Below are 15,564 nucleotides of genomic sequence, written 5' to 3'. Positions count from 1 at the left end.
CTGTCCAAGGAACTGTGACCTCTGCTGCCAGTGTTGTTAGATGGAAAAAAAATTTAACAATTCTTCAAATAGGTCCTTCTTGTAATTCAACATTTTATTAGACATCTCCGCCATGGGAAGGAGAGATGGAAAATTCTCCTTGCAGCGTGGGTCTAGAAGTGTGACCAACCAGTAATTTGTGGTGGCCAAAATGCATACAATGCGAGGGTCACAGGAAAGGCAGCAGAACATAACGCTCAGCCATGTGTGCTAAAACTGACTAACTAACTGACTAACTAAACTGGCAACAGCCTAGACTTCCCTGTTCCCACTGTGATGCAGTGACCCATGTAACAGCCAGAGGGCACTGTATGTGCTCCTCAGGATACGCATGGAGGTGTATCTGTAATGCTGATGGTGAAACAGTGAACGGCAGGATTGTAAATGGCCGGTATGTTTCGCAGAGGGAGTCTGCGCTGTAAGCCTGAAGTAAGGTTGTTCTGGGACCTGTAGTCCCACAAGTATGTGTTTGTCTACTTAAAAGGGAGGCTTGCAGGGTTAGTCGGAGAGCTGGGCGGGACTGGCTAACCACACACACCTCCCACCTATAGGGGTAGTTACAGCTACGTAATATGACCAGGGTTTGGTCACATGGTTCTGTGTATGGATCTGAATGGTTCCTGACTGTAAGGTCCTGTGAGAGGAAAGGCCTGGGTGTTGGGAGGTCCAGAGTGGGGACTGGATCCCTGAAGAGCACCTGGTGAGGACGTGATCCTGAATGGCCTCTGTGTTGGGAGGTCCTGGGAGTAGGACTGATCCCTGGAGAGCATGAGGTGAGACCATGTACCTACAGAGCCTGGGGCGGCTTCTGTGTTGGGGAAGCCAGGGCTGACAAGGAGTCAGCGTGAGGAGCAGAGCTCCTGGAAGGTAACCACAGACAAGGGGGGTTGTAATATATGGCAGAGAGGTTTATCTGCTACATGAACAGACTGGTGGTCATGATATGTTCGTAGATGTAATGAAATTGACTTTGTTATGTGGTTTATGCGGAGTTAACAAACCAAATAGACTGTTTATGTGAGAAAACGCTCCTGAGTGCTTTAATCCCGTTGCCAAGCGAGTGTCCCCAACGCACTCAGGGGAGCGGTATCTCACACCACCAAGAGGACGACTGTCCATGTTGTACTCCTCCTCTTCCTCCGGCCATCCACGCTTAACAGACGGGATGAAGATGGTGTGGGTAGTACCATCTGTAGCGCAGGCAACCAGCTCCTGTTCCTCCTTCTCATTATCACCCAAACAGCGTTGAGAAGATGAGATGAGGCTGGACTGGTTAGTGTAACCCTGTATTGTTTCTTGCTCCATCTCCACTTGCTCAGCCTGCAAATACTCCTCTTTATTTGTGCGCAGCAAGCATTTCAGTAGACAGAGAAATGGGATGGTTTCGCTGATTATGGTGTCATCGCCACTCATCATCAGAATCAAACTTTTGGAGAACCGTACATATGTCAGATATCCATACAGAATCATCAGCTCTTATGTGCGGAGGCTGACCGTAATATTGACGGGCATGGTATTCAACTACTCTCCTCTGCTGCTCACAAAGCCTTGCCAACATATGCAACGTTGCGTTCCAACACATTGTAACATCGCACTCCAGTCTTTGACCTGGAAGTTGCAAACGCTGCAGCTGACTTGTGGAAGCATACCACCTGTGTGCCTGTTTCCTCAAGTAGCTCAGGCAGATCTGGGTATTTTTTGAGAAACCGCTGAACCACAAAGTTGAGCACATGAGCAAGGCATGATATGTGTGCGAGGTTGCCAAGGTTCTGAGCCATCACTAGGTTACTGCCTTAGTCACACACGACCATGCTTGGTTGTAGGTTCAGGGGCGAGAACCACGGATAAGTCTGGTCTGTTAGACCTTTCAATAACTCTACGGCGGTGTGCAGTTTGTAACCCAAGCAGATTAGCTTCAGCAGAGCCTGTTGCTGTTTTTATGAGGCAGTGCTAAAGAGCTTCCGGTTTGCTACTGATGTTGATGTTTCGGAGATGGACAGTGAGGAGGAGGAGGCGCAGGAACTGCTGTAGAAGGTGAGAGAAACCCAGCTTGAACAAGGACCAGCAATCTTCCGTAACGGTAGTGCAGCGCCCCAGGGTCCTGGTCGTTTCTTTATTATTCTCCTCTAGGGGGAGTGATGTTACGCTTGGAGGCAATAAAGGAGATCTTTTCACCAGGTAAACACAATGCATGCAACATGTTCACACTCCAGACCAGAAGGGGGAGCTCTAAGCCTATTTTAGGTGAACTCCCCTATAAAACATCCTGATCTGGAGGGAAAAGGGAGTTCAGAGTTCAGTTCCTGTCAGGAAGACAGAGGGAGAGGAAGGATAGGAGCCCTGTGGCATGAAGTGCTGCAGCTCCTGGAAGAAGACATTAAAGCGAACATATTGCAGAGAGTGTGCAGGAAGGCAGAGCACAGGAGAGGAACATCCGAGGGAGACCAGCCAGGAGCAGGCTGCCTCCTTCTGAGGCGCAGGATCCGGTAGCCAGAACACCGAGGGAGCAACAGTCCTCTATGCCTTGCTCCAGAGACCGGCAGGACAGCTAATTTCAAGTTACTGATCCGCCCTATACCCAGGAGGCACGGTGGCAACTTGTGGAGGCTGGGGCGTGCTAGAGTCTCTGTAAAAAGCCTCAGGCCACCAGTCATATGGGTTTTTCCTATCCATCTGGGGGACAGAGAGACACAACATCTACCACAGTTGTGAGGACCTTATGAGAAGCTCAGCAGTAAGGTACTACAACACCCAGGCGCTAGAGGAAGGCTACTGATTTCCACCTGGATAAGGGGACTCTGGATTTGCTTTCAGACTAGCCAGACTCTGCCAGCCCTGTGATCTGGTGCTCTGGACTGTGGATGCTGAAGCCTTCAGTAAAGGTAAAGAGACTGCAACCTAGTGTCCTCGTTCTTCACTGCGCCTCACACCATCCACCATCTACATTCTGGGAAGCCCTGGGGACACACTTCACCTGTGGGAAGGTATACCATCTAGCTGCCATAACATCACCCCAGCGGACCCCTAAGCAGCGTCGGTCACCCTGACCGAATACCACAGGTGGTATCAAACATTTCCCCTTTAAAGACCTTTCCCTTTTTATTCGGACGTCCCTAGGCCCACGGACTGGGTCAGCCACCATGACATCCCCCTTGAGAACCGATGGCCCCATTACCAAGTACTCCACTGCCCTAGATGGGGCGATCCAGTAGCATGTGTTCTGTCTCGGGACCCGGCTCGGTCCAGACATCCACAATGTTCACCCAGCTTGCCGTCACGTAAATGTAGTGTTCCTGGCCACAAGCACTTGTCCACGTGTCCATAGTTAAGTGGGCCTCCTCAGTAACAGCATTGGTAAGGGCATGGCTGATGATATGGGACACGTGTTTGTGTAATGCGGGGACGACACTCCGGGAGAAATAGTGGTGGTTGGGGACCGAGTACTGAGGGACAGCCACCACCATGAGATTTGCAGAAAGCTTCCATCTCCACAAGCTTAAACAGCAACATTTCCAGGGCAAGCAGTCTGGAAATGTAGCTATTTAGTATTGTGGCCTGTGGGTGGCTGCGTATTTACGCTTGTGTTCCAAGGACTGGGGTAGAGAAAACTGAACGTTGGACTGGGACACGGTTGCAAGTGTGCAACGACAGCTACAGTTTGGTATGCATCTTTGCCTGCATCATGGACACGGGATTGGTGTACACGTAGACCAGCGGAAGAGGAAGTAGTGTCACCCACAGACACTGTTTCTGGACCATGGCACGTAGTCAAGTGCTTTGCGGTCATGTACTCGAGCACGCTGGTTGTGGTCAGGCTGGTAGTAGTGCTGTCCCTGCTGGTGCTAAAAAAAGGCGCTAGAATCGGGACACCTAAACCTTGGTTTGGCAACTTCACCCATGTTGGTGCTCTGGGGAACAGGTGACGCCTTGTGTCTCTGGCCACCCCACTGCATGTTCCTGCCTGTTGTGGTGCTGCAGATCCCTCGCCCCCTAAATGCTACTGTCCTCGCCCTGCATGTCGCCTTCCCAGGTTGGGTCAGTGACTTCATTGTCCACCACCTCGTCTTCCACTTCCGCACCCTGGTCCTCCTCCTGATTTCCTGACTTAACATCAGTTGTTGGCAATTGTGTCTCATCATTATCCACCTCTTATGACAGTAACTGCATTTTTACATTGTTGCCTTCTTGTGACCGTGGCTGCTCAAATATTTTGACATTGCTATATGCTATCTCCTCATGTCTCGCTTGAAATGGGCAGAGGAACAGGCCAGAATTTATAAATGACAGTCGGAGTGTCCAAGTGTGGGATCACTTGTCTCTGGGCACTCAGCATGGTGGGAGGAAGAAGGATCAGGATAAAGATTATGTGGTCCAGAATCACGACTACTGAAACTGGGCTGTGTGGAAGACAGGGTGGTGCTGTCAAACTGACTGAAAACATTATCTGCTATCCATCCAACAACCTTTTCACCCTGGTCTGGCTTGAAGAGTGGCGGTCTGCACTACCCTACAAAGTAAGACAGAAAGGTAGGTCGACATGATGTGAGCATTTGTTGTGCTTCGGCAGCAGGCACAGTTTTACCTTGCCCACGGCCTCAGCCTCTGCGCTGCGCCATCATCATCACGTTCACTTCCCTGTGCCTTGCCCATTGTAAATTATGTGTGATATATCCCTTTTGAGAAAACTTTGCAGGATTAGTACAGCATAAATATTTGCCAACCTCAACATAGCAATGCAGTTGATAAACCAACCCAGATTGGCTGCATACTTTAGATGCACAACTGGCGCAGTATGAATGCAATATAATATTTCCCTACTGAAAAAAATTTTCAGAATTACTATCGCAGGAAAATTTGCACACCTCATATGGAATGGTTACACTGCAGTAGGAATATAGTGATGCTATTGCAACCATCCAAGTTTGACTGTATGCTTTAGACCAGGGGTCCACATATGGCTTGCGGTCCCATGAATTGTGGCTCGCGACTGTCTGCCAGCTTGGTGCATTAGCTCCATGTCTAGCAAACTGGTATGAAGAACACATCTCAAAATGGTGAATTTTGTGAGTAGCCCTACACAGTAGTGCAGATCTGGATACACATTTACTGGTCTTGGGGGTTTAAAGATGTTGTAGGTATGGTACACACGAAGATGGTACTACCTGTTAGAGGAGGTGCTCAAAGCTGGATGTGACAGTGTGTTGGGAGTCATTGATGGGAAAATACTGAATGGGTGTATTGTGGGAACCCCGGGATCTCCGTGCACTGCTTTGGAGTGATTTCTGTGCAAAAGCTTTGATTATCATTATACCTGTAATGGGGGCCTTGGTTGACACTACTTTGAAGGGGGTGGGATCTAGATGTGGCTCGTGACCCTCTCTCAGTGCTGAATGTTGCTCGCGACCCTCTAAGCTGAATGTGGCTCTAAATGTCAGAAAGGTTGGGGACCTCTGCTTTGAACGCACAACTGCCGCAGTATAAATGGCGCATAACATTTCCCTGCACAGAACAATTTGCAGGATTAAGAGCAAAAAGAATATTATTAGCCCTGAAAATGGCGTTTAGTATGAGTTGCAGCAGAAAGGAAGTGTAATTAATTGTAACCTGTCCTACATGAACCCTTAGGCACAATCTGTCCCTAAGTGCTGCTAACAGCAGAATTTGTATGGATTATAATAAGCTCTAATAAGGGCTGTTGTTGCAGTTGAAAGAAATATTAATGGTGTCTAATCCCTGCCTATAGGCAGCTAAAACACGGTCCCTAGATTGGCACCTCTCCCTGCTCTGCCTTTTTCCGTTGGTACACTGTGACAAGCATGGCGTCCGGGTCTTCTATAGACCTAATGACGCTATGAAGCCAGACCAATCACAGTAATGGCACAACCAAGATGGCTACTTCATTACAGTGACTGACAGGTAATCCCCGCATGTCTATTGTCTGTATAACAAGAGCCAAACACGCGGGTCGGGGCCTCAAGCTTGCACAAGCATTCAAAAATACTCGCTGAGTAACGAGCTTCTCGAGCGCATTGATGCTAACAAGCAGTGACGAGCACGTTCACTCGCTAGTGGAGACTGAAAGTCTAATTCTGGGCTTTAATTTTTTTCTTTTGATGGTGTTTACCAATTGAGCTAACTGATTTTACTAATTTTGTATTTTGATAGATCAGACTTTTATGGATTCAACTGTACTGACTTAAAATATATAATTTTTTTTTCATAAAATATTGAAATTACTATTTCTTAGTGTTCTTAGAGAACTTGAAACTGAAATCATCTGATTGCTTTATATGGAAATACCTCAATATTGCAGTATATAGCAAAAATCACAGTCACCTATGAAACCAATCGCAGGTTGGTCTTCACAAAAGTACACTCATGGCCAGCACAGGGGCCTTCAGTATGGCCATAGCAATCCATTGGCACTCCACAATTAAGGGATTTGATGAGCGCGTGGAACAGCACCCCCTTTACCCCTTGATCATATGTTGTATATTTCGCTATCAGAGACTGGCAGCAGCATGTAAAAGGTTAACAGCAGCAGGGGGAGCATCCTCTGATTGCCACTTACAGAGCACAGCAATTATCTAACAGTGATGATGCAGAACTCCTAACCTGGCATCATATATGGGGATATAACATAGGTTTCACCAGTACATTCTATGGTGGGAAGAGGCACAAGTGAGTAATCCTGAACTCAAGGTTCATTTATCTGACTTTCTAGAATTGTGTAATTCACCGGATCTTTGCTTATATGAAGATAAATTGTTTCCTACAGTATTTCCTTCACTGAAAAGGTTGTGGACAAGAGAAACATTGATTTCTAGCTGCATAATTCATGCTTTATACCCTGCGAGTCCTGGTCCTGTGGCCCTTTGTAAAAGGAGGGGTAATGTCATGTACTTATCACCTCTGAGCGGTCTCACACCAGATACCATCATCACAGTAGATTCTATGGCGTCCAATAAACACGATCGTCCAGTCAGTCCTAGTTTTCCCGACATTAATTATTAATGATTTGCAAAGTGATTACTTTTTTTGGGACAGAATATCTTCTTTTCTTCTTGCTTTTTCAACAGAACAGCTGTAAGTCTGACATTAAAGTGCATCTTTCCTTTACTACATCTTTCATCTGGCTCTAATAGTCAAATACAGTTTGCTTCAAGGTTTTGGAGTGAACTCTGGATTATTACACGCCAAGCTCCATCTTCCATCAAAGGTCAAACAGAATGAGTCAATCCATCTGTAAACCATAACTGGTGAAGCTCAAGACATATGGAAAAGGTCACAGTAATGCGAGTCTCCATTATGTCACCCTGATAATATCTGTATGTCATCTTCTTGGAGGAATGACATGTCACTGATCACTGACCACATTGGTAATCCACGCATCTTTGCTGCTGCCAGATATTTTCTTGGCCCATTGCCATTACTTTTATTTTGTCTGGCTCTCTATGCAACAATCTAATGGTGTTTAATTTAACATATGGAAATGCAAAGATTTAATAAGCTGGAGGGACAAATTGGTAACTTATTTGCCAAAAAACAAAATGTAATTTAAGTGTCTCCTGTGGCCTGTGATTGGGTGCAGAAACCACATTTGTGGTCGTCAATAATGGATTTTATTTTTCCCTGTTGTACAAAGACGGCATTTCAACTTTACCAATATAAATACATGCGAAAAAAGTTTTTTAAAAAAATATATATATATTTTAACACAATTGTAGCATCCAGTGACTCAAAAGAATCTGTGAAGTCTGTGCAGCTAGAGGCTACTACTCACCTGTGCGGTTATCTGTAGGAATCTCCTCTTTACACCGCTCATCACCCCTCACATATGTCTCTGTAGTATTAATATGGGTCAGATTTTCACCCTGAAACAAATATTGTAAAAGTCACAAACAGATGGAGAAGACACATCTATGATCAGCTCTAATCCTGCCATCTCCACCATGCTCATTACACAAAGTATAAAATATATTATACAGGGGGATAAAACAAGACTGAGCACAAGGCCTTCACATCCTTCTACACACTGGGCTACAGGTAGTCACCAAGTGCCATTCTCAGGCAGACTTCGGTACTGCAGCTGCCAATCCCAAGTGGTCGGGATTGCTGAACAAGGAGACGTGACCGGAGTCACTGCCGAGCAGGATTCAAAGACAGACAGACAACTTGGATTGTGAAGATAAACTACGTGTGCAAACAAGAAACTATCGGTAAACAGTTTGGTAGCTGGGACTATGGATTCAGGACTGGCAGCACCAGGACCAAGGGTCCAGGTTCAGGTACCGCCAACGCAGTTTCAGGATTAGGATATGGATACCATGGAAGCGGCCACAGGATAAAGAACACACTATACAGTACGAATGGAACAAATAAGGGAATAATAACAGACTAAGGACCTGACAACATATAGCTCCACACACCAACACACTTATCAATAAACTATAGGGGTTGTTTAGGCACCTCCCTATTGGGTAGGGTTCCTTTTATACAAGATGTCTCCCATCTGGGAGACATCTTGCAAGAGTACTCCTTTAATAAATGCCTCCATGCCGCTGGCTGGGGCCATTTTACTATGTGCGCCCGCTGCTCCTTTAAGAGAAGGGAAGTGCACCCACATAAGAAACAAGATGAGAGTTGGGATGGCAACAATGCAGGGGAAGGGGAACCATGCAGAGATGACAGAATTCACATTACAATAGGGGAGATCTCATGACACCTTTTCTCCATCGACCTGATGATCCTGAGGAATACTGGGATCTTCTTGTTTACAGTCCTGTTGAAGAAGAGGACGGTGACATCTCTCTGGTGTTGTCCTCTCACTGGACAGAACTGGAAGAAACACAAACAGGGACTGAATTCATTCTTTACATACAGATAATTATAGGCCGTGTGTATTTAGTCCTGTCTATTACCTGGTGATGTGAGGGGCTGGGGAACCTCCATCTCAACGTCCTTGTACTGGTCTGTGTGTTTTTCTAAACAAGCAGTGAAGAGCACGTTCACTCACTAGTGGAGACTGAAAGTCTAATTCTGGGCTTTAATTTTTTTCTTTTGATGGTGTTTACCAATCGAGTTAACTAATTTTACTAATTTTATATTTTGATAGATCAGACTTTTGTGGATTCAACTGTACCGACTTTTTTAAATATAATATATAATTTTTTTATTTTTTAAAGAAAATATTGTAATTGCTATTTCTTAGTGTTTTTAGATAACTTGAAACTGAAATCATCTGATTGCTTTATATGGAAATACCTCAGTATTGCAGTATATAGCAAAAATCACAGTCCCCTATGAAACCAATCGGAGGTTGGTCTTCACAAGAGTACACTCATGGCCAGCACAGGGGCCTTCAGTATGGCCATAGTAATCCATTGGCACTCCACAATTAAGGGAGTTGATAAGCGCGTGGAACAGCGCTCCCTTTACCCCTTGATCATATGCTGTATATTTTGCAATCAGAGACTGACAGCAGCATGTAAGAGGTTAACAGCAGCAGGGGGAGCATCCTCTGATTGCCACTTATAGAGCACAGCAATTATCTAACAGTGATGATGCATAACTCCTAACCCGGCATCATATATGGGGACATAACATAGGTTTCACCAGTACATTCAATGGTGGGAAGAGGCACAAGTGAGTAATCCTGAACTCAAGGTTCATTTATCTGACTTTCTAGAATTGTGTAATTCACCAGATCTTTGCTTATACGAAGATAAATTGTTTCCTACAGTATTTACTTCACTGAAAAGGTTGTGGACAAGAGAAATTTTGATTTCTAGCTGCATAATTCATGCTTTATATCCTGCGAGTCCTGGTCCTGTGGAACTTCGTAAAAGGAGGGGTAATGTCATGTACTTATCACCTCGGAGCGGTCTCACACCAGATACCATTATTGCAGTAGATTCTATGGCGTCCAATAAACACGATCGTCCAGTCAGTCCTAGTTTTCCCGACAATTATTATCAATGATTTGCAAAGCAATTACTTTTTTGGAACAGAATATCTTCTTTTCTTCTTGCTTTTTCAACAGAACAGCTGTAAGTCTGAAACTAAAGTGCATCTTTCCTTTACTACATCTTTCATCTGGCTCTAATAGTCAAATACAGTTTGCTTCAAAGTTTTGGAGTGAACTCTGGATTATTACAAACCAAGCTCCATCTTCAATCAAAGGTCAAACAGAATAAGAGTTGCTTGTTTGGTAGCCAATATTTGCTCAAGGTTCTCATGTGGCATGATATATTCCTTTATATCGTGGATCCAGGAGGCAGGCCAACCAGTAATCGTCATCGGTCATCATTTTGATAATGCGGGGGGTCTCTTTTTAGGATACGCAAGGCATACTCAGCCATGTGGGCCAATGTTCCAGAGGTCAATTCACTGCTTGTGCTGGGTTGAGGCGCACTTTCTTGCAAATCAACATCACTTGTGTCCCGCAAAAACCTTGTACCTGACCTTGCAATGCCGCCAGTTTCTATTGGCCCCTGAGAAGCATCCTCCTCCCATAAATATTCATCCCCATCATCCTCATTCTCCTCCTCTTCGTCCGCCACCTCGTCCAGGAGAGTTCCCTGAGCAGACAATAGCTTACTGTCATCAAGGCTTCCCTCCTCCTCGGCTGCAGACGCCTGCTCCTTAATGTGCGTCAAGCTTTGCATCAGCAGACGCATTAGTGGGATGCTCATGCTTATGATGGCGTCGTCTGCACTTACCAGCCGTGTGCATTCCTCAAAACACTGAAGGACTTGACACAGGTCTTGTAGCTTCGACCACTGCACACCAGACAACTCCATGTCTGCCATCCAAGTGCCTGCCCATTAGGGTGTTTCATTTTTCCAAAGTTATGATTTTCACATGACTTTACTTGAATCCTTGGTCTAAGTCATCTAAAAGATCCATGTAAAAAAATTTAGCGAAATCGATTAATATTTAGGCGTTGCACACTTTGATCACTTTTATCTGAAAGTACTGAAATTAATGAAAATGTATCATCGACATCACACTAATGTGTATGTTGTGTTTCCATTATGTTTTGCAGGTATTCAAACTGAAAATGAGTACTAGAAAGGGAATTTGGTTACTTGAACAGGTGCCTGGTGGTGAATTTTTGGGAGCTCGACTCCCTTCCAAGGAACAAGTGCTTTTAGTTTTTATTTAACATCACAAGGAAATGAAAGAAACACTCGTGTGCTGCCAAATCCACAAGTATTAAACTACAGGAAGTGTGGAAGAAAGCAAGTATCCCTGTTATGACAGAGGAGAATATCCGAACTCGTATACACAAGTTATACAAGGAATATCAACATCTGGGTAAAGAGAGATCAAGAAACACTGACAAAGCAAATATGAAGTGGCAGATTTGGAAAGGTGATCTTGTTGAGCTATTTGATATTGCCAGGCAAAATGTGATGTCCATGAATAGCGTACTAGAAGATGATAAAGCATTCCTTATGTCACAAAGAGAGGATCGTATGAGTTCATCAATGAGTGGTGTAGATAAGGTTCTTGCCTCACAACTTAAAATGAAGAAAATAAATACAGAAAAAAAGGAGGCATACAAGATGAAACATTATAACGAAATCGCCAAAATGCACAAGACCGTTATAGTAGAACACTCAGTCTCATCTCCATCATCATCAATTCACGAAGAGGATGAATTTTCTGCACCACCAGTGAAAAAATCTTATTCAGGTCGTAGATTAAAACCTCTTGATCACACACTCACGGCTACATGGGATCGAGAACAACTCTCCATTCGACAAGCAAGTACTTCATTTATTGCAACTGCAAAAAGTCTTGGTCACGATGTTTCATGCATTTCCATATCTCCATCTACCATTTTCCGAGCTCGGGCAATTAACAGAAGACAAATGGACGAGAACATGGAAAAGTCACTGTTTGAAAATCCTCCTCATTTAGTCTTACATTGGGATAGTAAATTGTTGCCCTCGGTTGCCTGTGGGAGTGTCAAAACTCTAGAAGATAGAGTTGCTGTTCTTGTAACTGGAAAACATTTTGAGCATTTGCTTGGCGTACCTGTTGCCCAGAAAGGTACTGGTGAGCTAATAGCTGAAGTCGTTAGTTATTCAGGAGGTGGACCGATTCGTGCTACGTGACCATATCATTGGTATATCTTTCGATACAACTGCATCTAAAACAGGAATGATCCAAGGAGCATGTATCAGAATTGAAATTGAATTTGGGTGATCATTGTTGTGGTTGGCTTGCCGTCACCACACCCACGAATTAATCTTGAAAGGAGTGTTTGGTAACTGTTGTAACATACCATCAAGAGGTCCTGACATCCAGACATCCAGATTTTCCGAAAGTTAAAAAATGAGTGGAATTCAGTTGATAAGAAGTCCTATTCCACGATGTTAGATGAAGAAAATCCCATTCAAGGTTTTCTAGAAGAACAACGTGTGAAAATGGTGGACTACCTCAACAATGTCTTGAAAGATGGTAGTCATCCAAGAGAAGATTACAAAGAGCTATTACAAACTATCACTTCTATACCTTGGAGGTTGGGATGAAAACGATTTCTAATTCAGGGTTCCAGGGGCTCTGACTGAAGCAAGGTTGATGGCAAAGGCCATATACGTACTCAAAATTGTGCTATTCACTAAACATTTGCATATTTCTAATACCGAATTGAAAGGAATAAGAAAAGTATCGCATTTTGTCTGTCTAATATATGTCCGCTTTTGGCACGAGGCAGTTGCAAGTCGATGGGCTCCAAAGAATGATTTGGAGATGCTACAGCTTTTGCAATATTATCCAGATAAAGATGTCAGAGAAAGTGCCCTCACAGCTGCTAAGAGACACATTTGGTATCTGTCAGAAACTAACATAGGATTGGCATTTTTGGATGAACGCATCGGTCAGGCTGAGAAGGATAAGATGTTTGAAAATTTAAGAATGAAACCTGCAAAGAAAAAGGAACTGAAACGGTTGGAAGGTAAAAACCTAGTTTTTGAAGGAAAAGACCTCAGCGATTTTGTTACAAGTAAAACAAAGACATTGTTTGAATTGTTTGGGATCCACGACGTAGAAGAATATTGCAGTGATACACTAAGAAGCTCCATCAATGCTCTTAAGGTGGTGAATGGCACCGCTGAAAGGGGCATTGCTCTGATAAAGAAGTTTAATAATTCAATCAGAGATGAACAACAGAAACAGTTCTTGTTAAGAGTTGTCGAGTATCATAGAAAAGCCGTCACCAAGCGAACAAAAGAAGGAATTGCATCTTTCACAGCACATTAGTGTAAATCATTTAATACGTATCATATTGCCTATGTATGTTACTGTTTATTGTCACTATTATTCTAAGTTTTTAATTGTTTGAATTTCTAATAAAAAATACTTAACATTGAAAATCTGTTCTTTGCGTACTTTTATTAAACTGATAAAAGTGTGCAACCTCTAAATATGGTTCGATCGACTTGAAATTTGGCATATATACTTTTTACATTAGTGAGACTCGGGGCATACGCAAAGTCTGCAAAAATTTGACATTTTAATTTTTACCATGCAAAATGAAACACCCTACTGCCCGTGTATGTGTATGCTCCCACAAATAAATTACAACACGCCTCTGTTCGCACAGCCTCTGAAGCATGTGCAGTGTGGAGTTCCACCTTGTTGCAACGTCAATTATTAGGCGGTGCTGGGGAAGATTCAGCGATCGCTGATGGTTCTGCATAAGGCTGGAGTGTGCGGGCGAGCGGCGGATGTGCGAGCAAAGTCTTCGCACCTTCAGGAGCAGGGCTGGTAACTCCGGATAATTTTTGAGGAAGCACTGCACCACCAGGTTCAAGGTGTGAGCCAGGCAAGGTATGTGTTTCAGTTCTGAAAGGGCTATGGCAGCCATAAAATTCCTTCCGTTATCACTGACTACCTTGCCTGCCTCAAGATGTACACTGCACAGCCATGACTGAGTTTGTTGCTGCAAGTACTCGGTCAGTACTTCCGCGGTGTGTCTGATGTCGCCCAAACACTTCATTTGTAACACAGCCTGCTGACGCTTACCACTAGTTGTTTGATAATGGGACACCTCGTGTGCAACACTGGCAGCTGCGGATGGAGTTGTTGTCCGACTGCGCTGTGTGGACGAGCTTTCGCTTAAAGAGGAGGAGGAGGGGTGGTGAATGCCTACAGCCAACTGTTTCCTAGACCGTGGGCTAGGCAGAACTGTGCCACTATGGCTGTCCCCTGTGGACCCTGCATCCACCACATTAACCCAGTGCGCCGTGATATACACGTAACATCCCTGGCCATGCCTACTGGTCCATGCATCTGTTGTGAGGTGCACCTTTCCACTGACTGATTGCCTCAGTGCATGGACAATGCGGTCTTTGACATGCTGGAGGAGGGCTGGGACGGCTTTTCTCGCAAAGAAGTGCCGACTTGGTAGGTCATAGCGTGGTACTGCGTAGGCCATCAGGTCTTTGAAAGCTTCGCTTTCAACCGGTAGGGCATCATCTCTAGCGAGATTAGTCTAGCAATGTGGGCGTTCAAACCCTGTGTACGCGGATGATAGGATGAGTACTTCCTTTTCCTAACGAGAGTCTCTTGTAGGGTGAGCTGGACTGGAGAGATGCATATGGTGGAACTAGCGGTGGTGGTGGTGGTGGACATGGCGGATTGAGAGAGGGTTGGTGATGGTATTCTTGATGTTGGCCTACATGCAGTGTTTCCTACCAATAACCTTGTGATTCCCTGACTGCTTTGGCCTTGCGACGATACCTCCACACTTGCTGCTGGTGGTGTCCTAACCGGTGGGCTTACAGTGAGGGAAGCAATGTAGCATTGCTGACTACCTTCATTCTGAGCAGGTGCACCAACGGTACGTGACGTTTGGTAGTTAGTCCAGGCTTGCAAGTGCATGCTGGTTAAATGTCTACAAATTCACGTTGTATTTAAATTTTGAAGATTCTTCCCTCTGCTAAAGGTCTTTGAGCATTTCTTACAGATAACTTTGCACTGATCATTCGGATCTTGGTTAAAAAATTGCCACACTGCACTCTTCCTACTATTGAATACCTTTTCAGGCATTGCACGCTGTGCTACTTTCACCGGATAGCCACGCTGTCCTAAAAGTGCCTGATACGGGCCTGCCAGATGACAGCTGTTACTATGTAGATGGCTGCTGCGGATCATCCTCCTCCGCTTCTGAGCTACTGGCAGCGGCATCCTCTTCCCCCAATGGCTGCCAATCTGGGTCAACAACTGGGTCATCTATCACCTCCTCTTCTATGTCCTGTGCACCTTCCTCTGGGTCACCTTGTAAGGTGCTATAGCGTTCGGGACGGGGCACCATAGTCTCAATCAGGGTCAGATTCTGGCTCAGTACACTGCGAGGGCAATGTAGTGATCTGAGTCAATGGAACAGCATAATAATCTAGCTGTGGCTGTGCATCAGTGCACTCCATGTCCGATTCATCTTGTAATGGGCAGTTAACAATTTCCCTTTCTAACCCAGGCACGGTATGTGTAAAGTGCTCCATGGAGTAACCT

At 44.8% G+C, this 15,564-nt stretch overlaps 1 protein-coding gene across 6 annotated transcripts in view; it reads right to left on the bottom strand.

The window, feature by feature from the left end:
• Positions 1-15,564, bottom strand: part of LOC143767351 (uncharacterized) — a 145,049-nt gene that overhangs the window by 83,871 nt on the left and 45,614 nt on the right. For 4 of the 6 annotated variants that reach the window (XM_077255602.1, XM_077255603.1, XM_077255605.1 and 1 more), the window contains exons 5-6: positions 8,765-8,877; positions 7,823-7,913 (exon numbers count right to left, since the gene is read on the bottom strand). The exons of 1 other annotated variant lie outside the window; for it this stretch is intronic. In XM_077255602.1, coding sequence (XP_077111717.1) covers positions 7,823-7,913; positions 8,765-8,877 — 204 coding nt within the window. Of the gene's footprint in view, positions 1-7,822; positions 7,914-8,764; positions 8,878-15,564 lie in introns of those variants that run through there. One more of the 6 variants, XM_077255608.1, reaches the window with a different exon arrangement.

This window comes from Ranitomeya variabilis, chromosome 4 (assembly GCF_051348905.1).
Source record: "Ranitomeya variabilis isolate aRanVar5 chromosome 4, aRanVar5.hap1, whole genome shotgun sequence".
Classification (NCBI taxonomy): domain Eukaryota; kingdom Metazoa; phylum Chordata; class Amphibia; order Anura; family Dendrobatidae; genus Ranitomeya; species Ranitomeya variabilis.
This window is presented reverse-complemented; position numbering and strand designations above follow the sequence as displayed.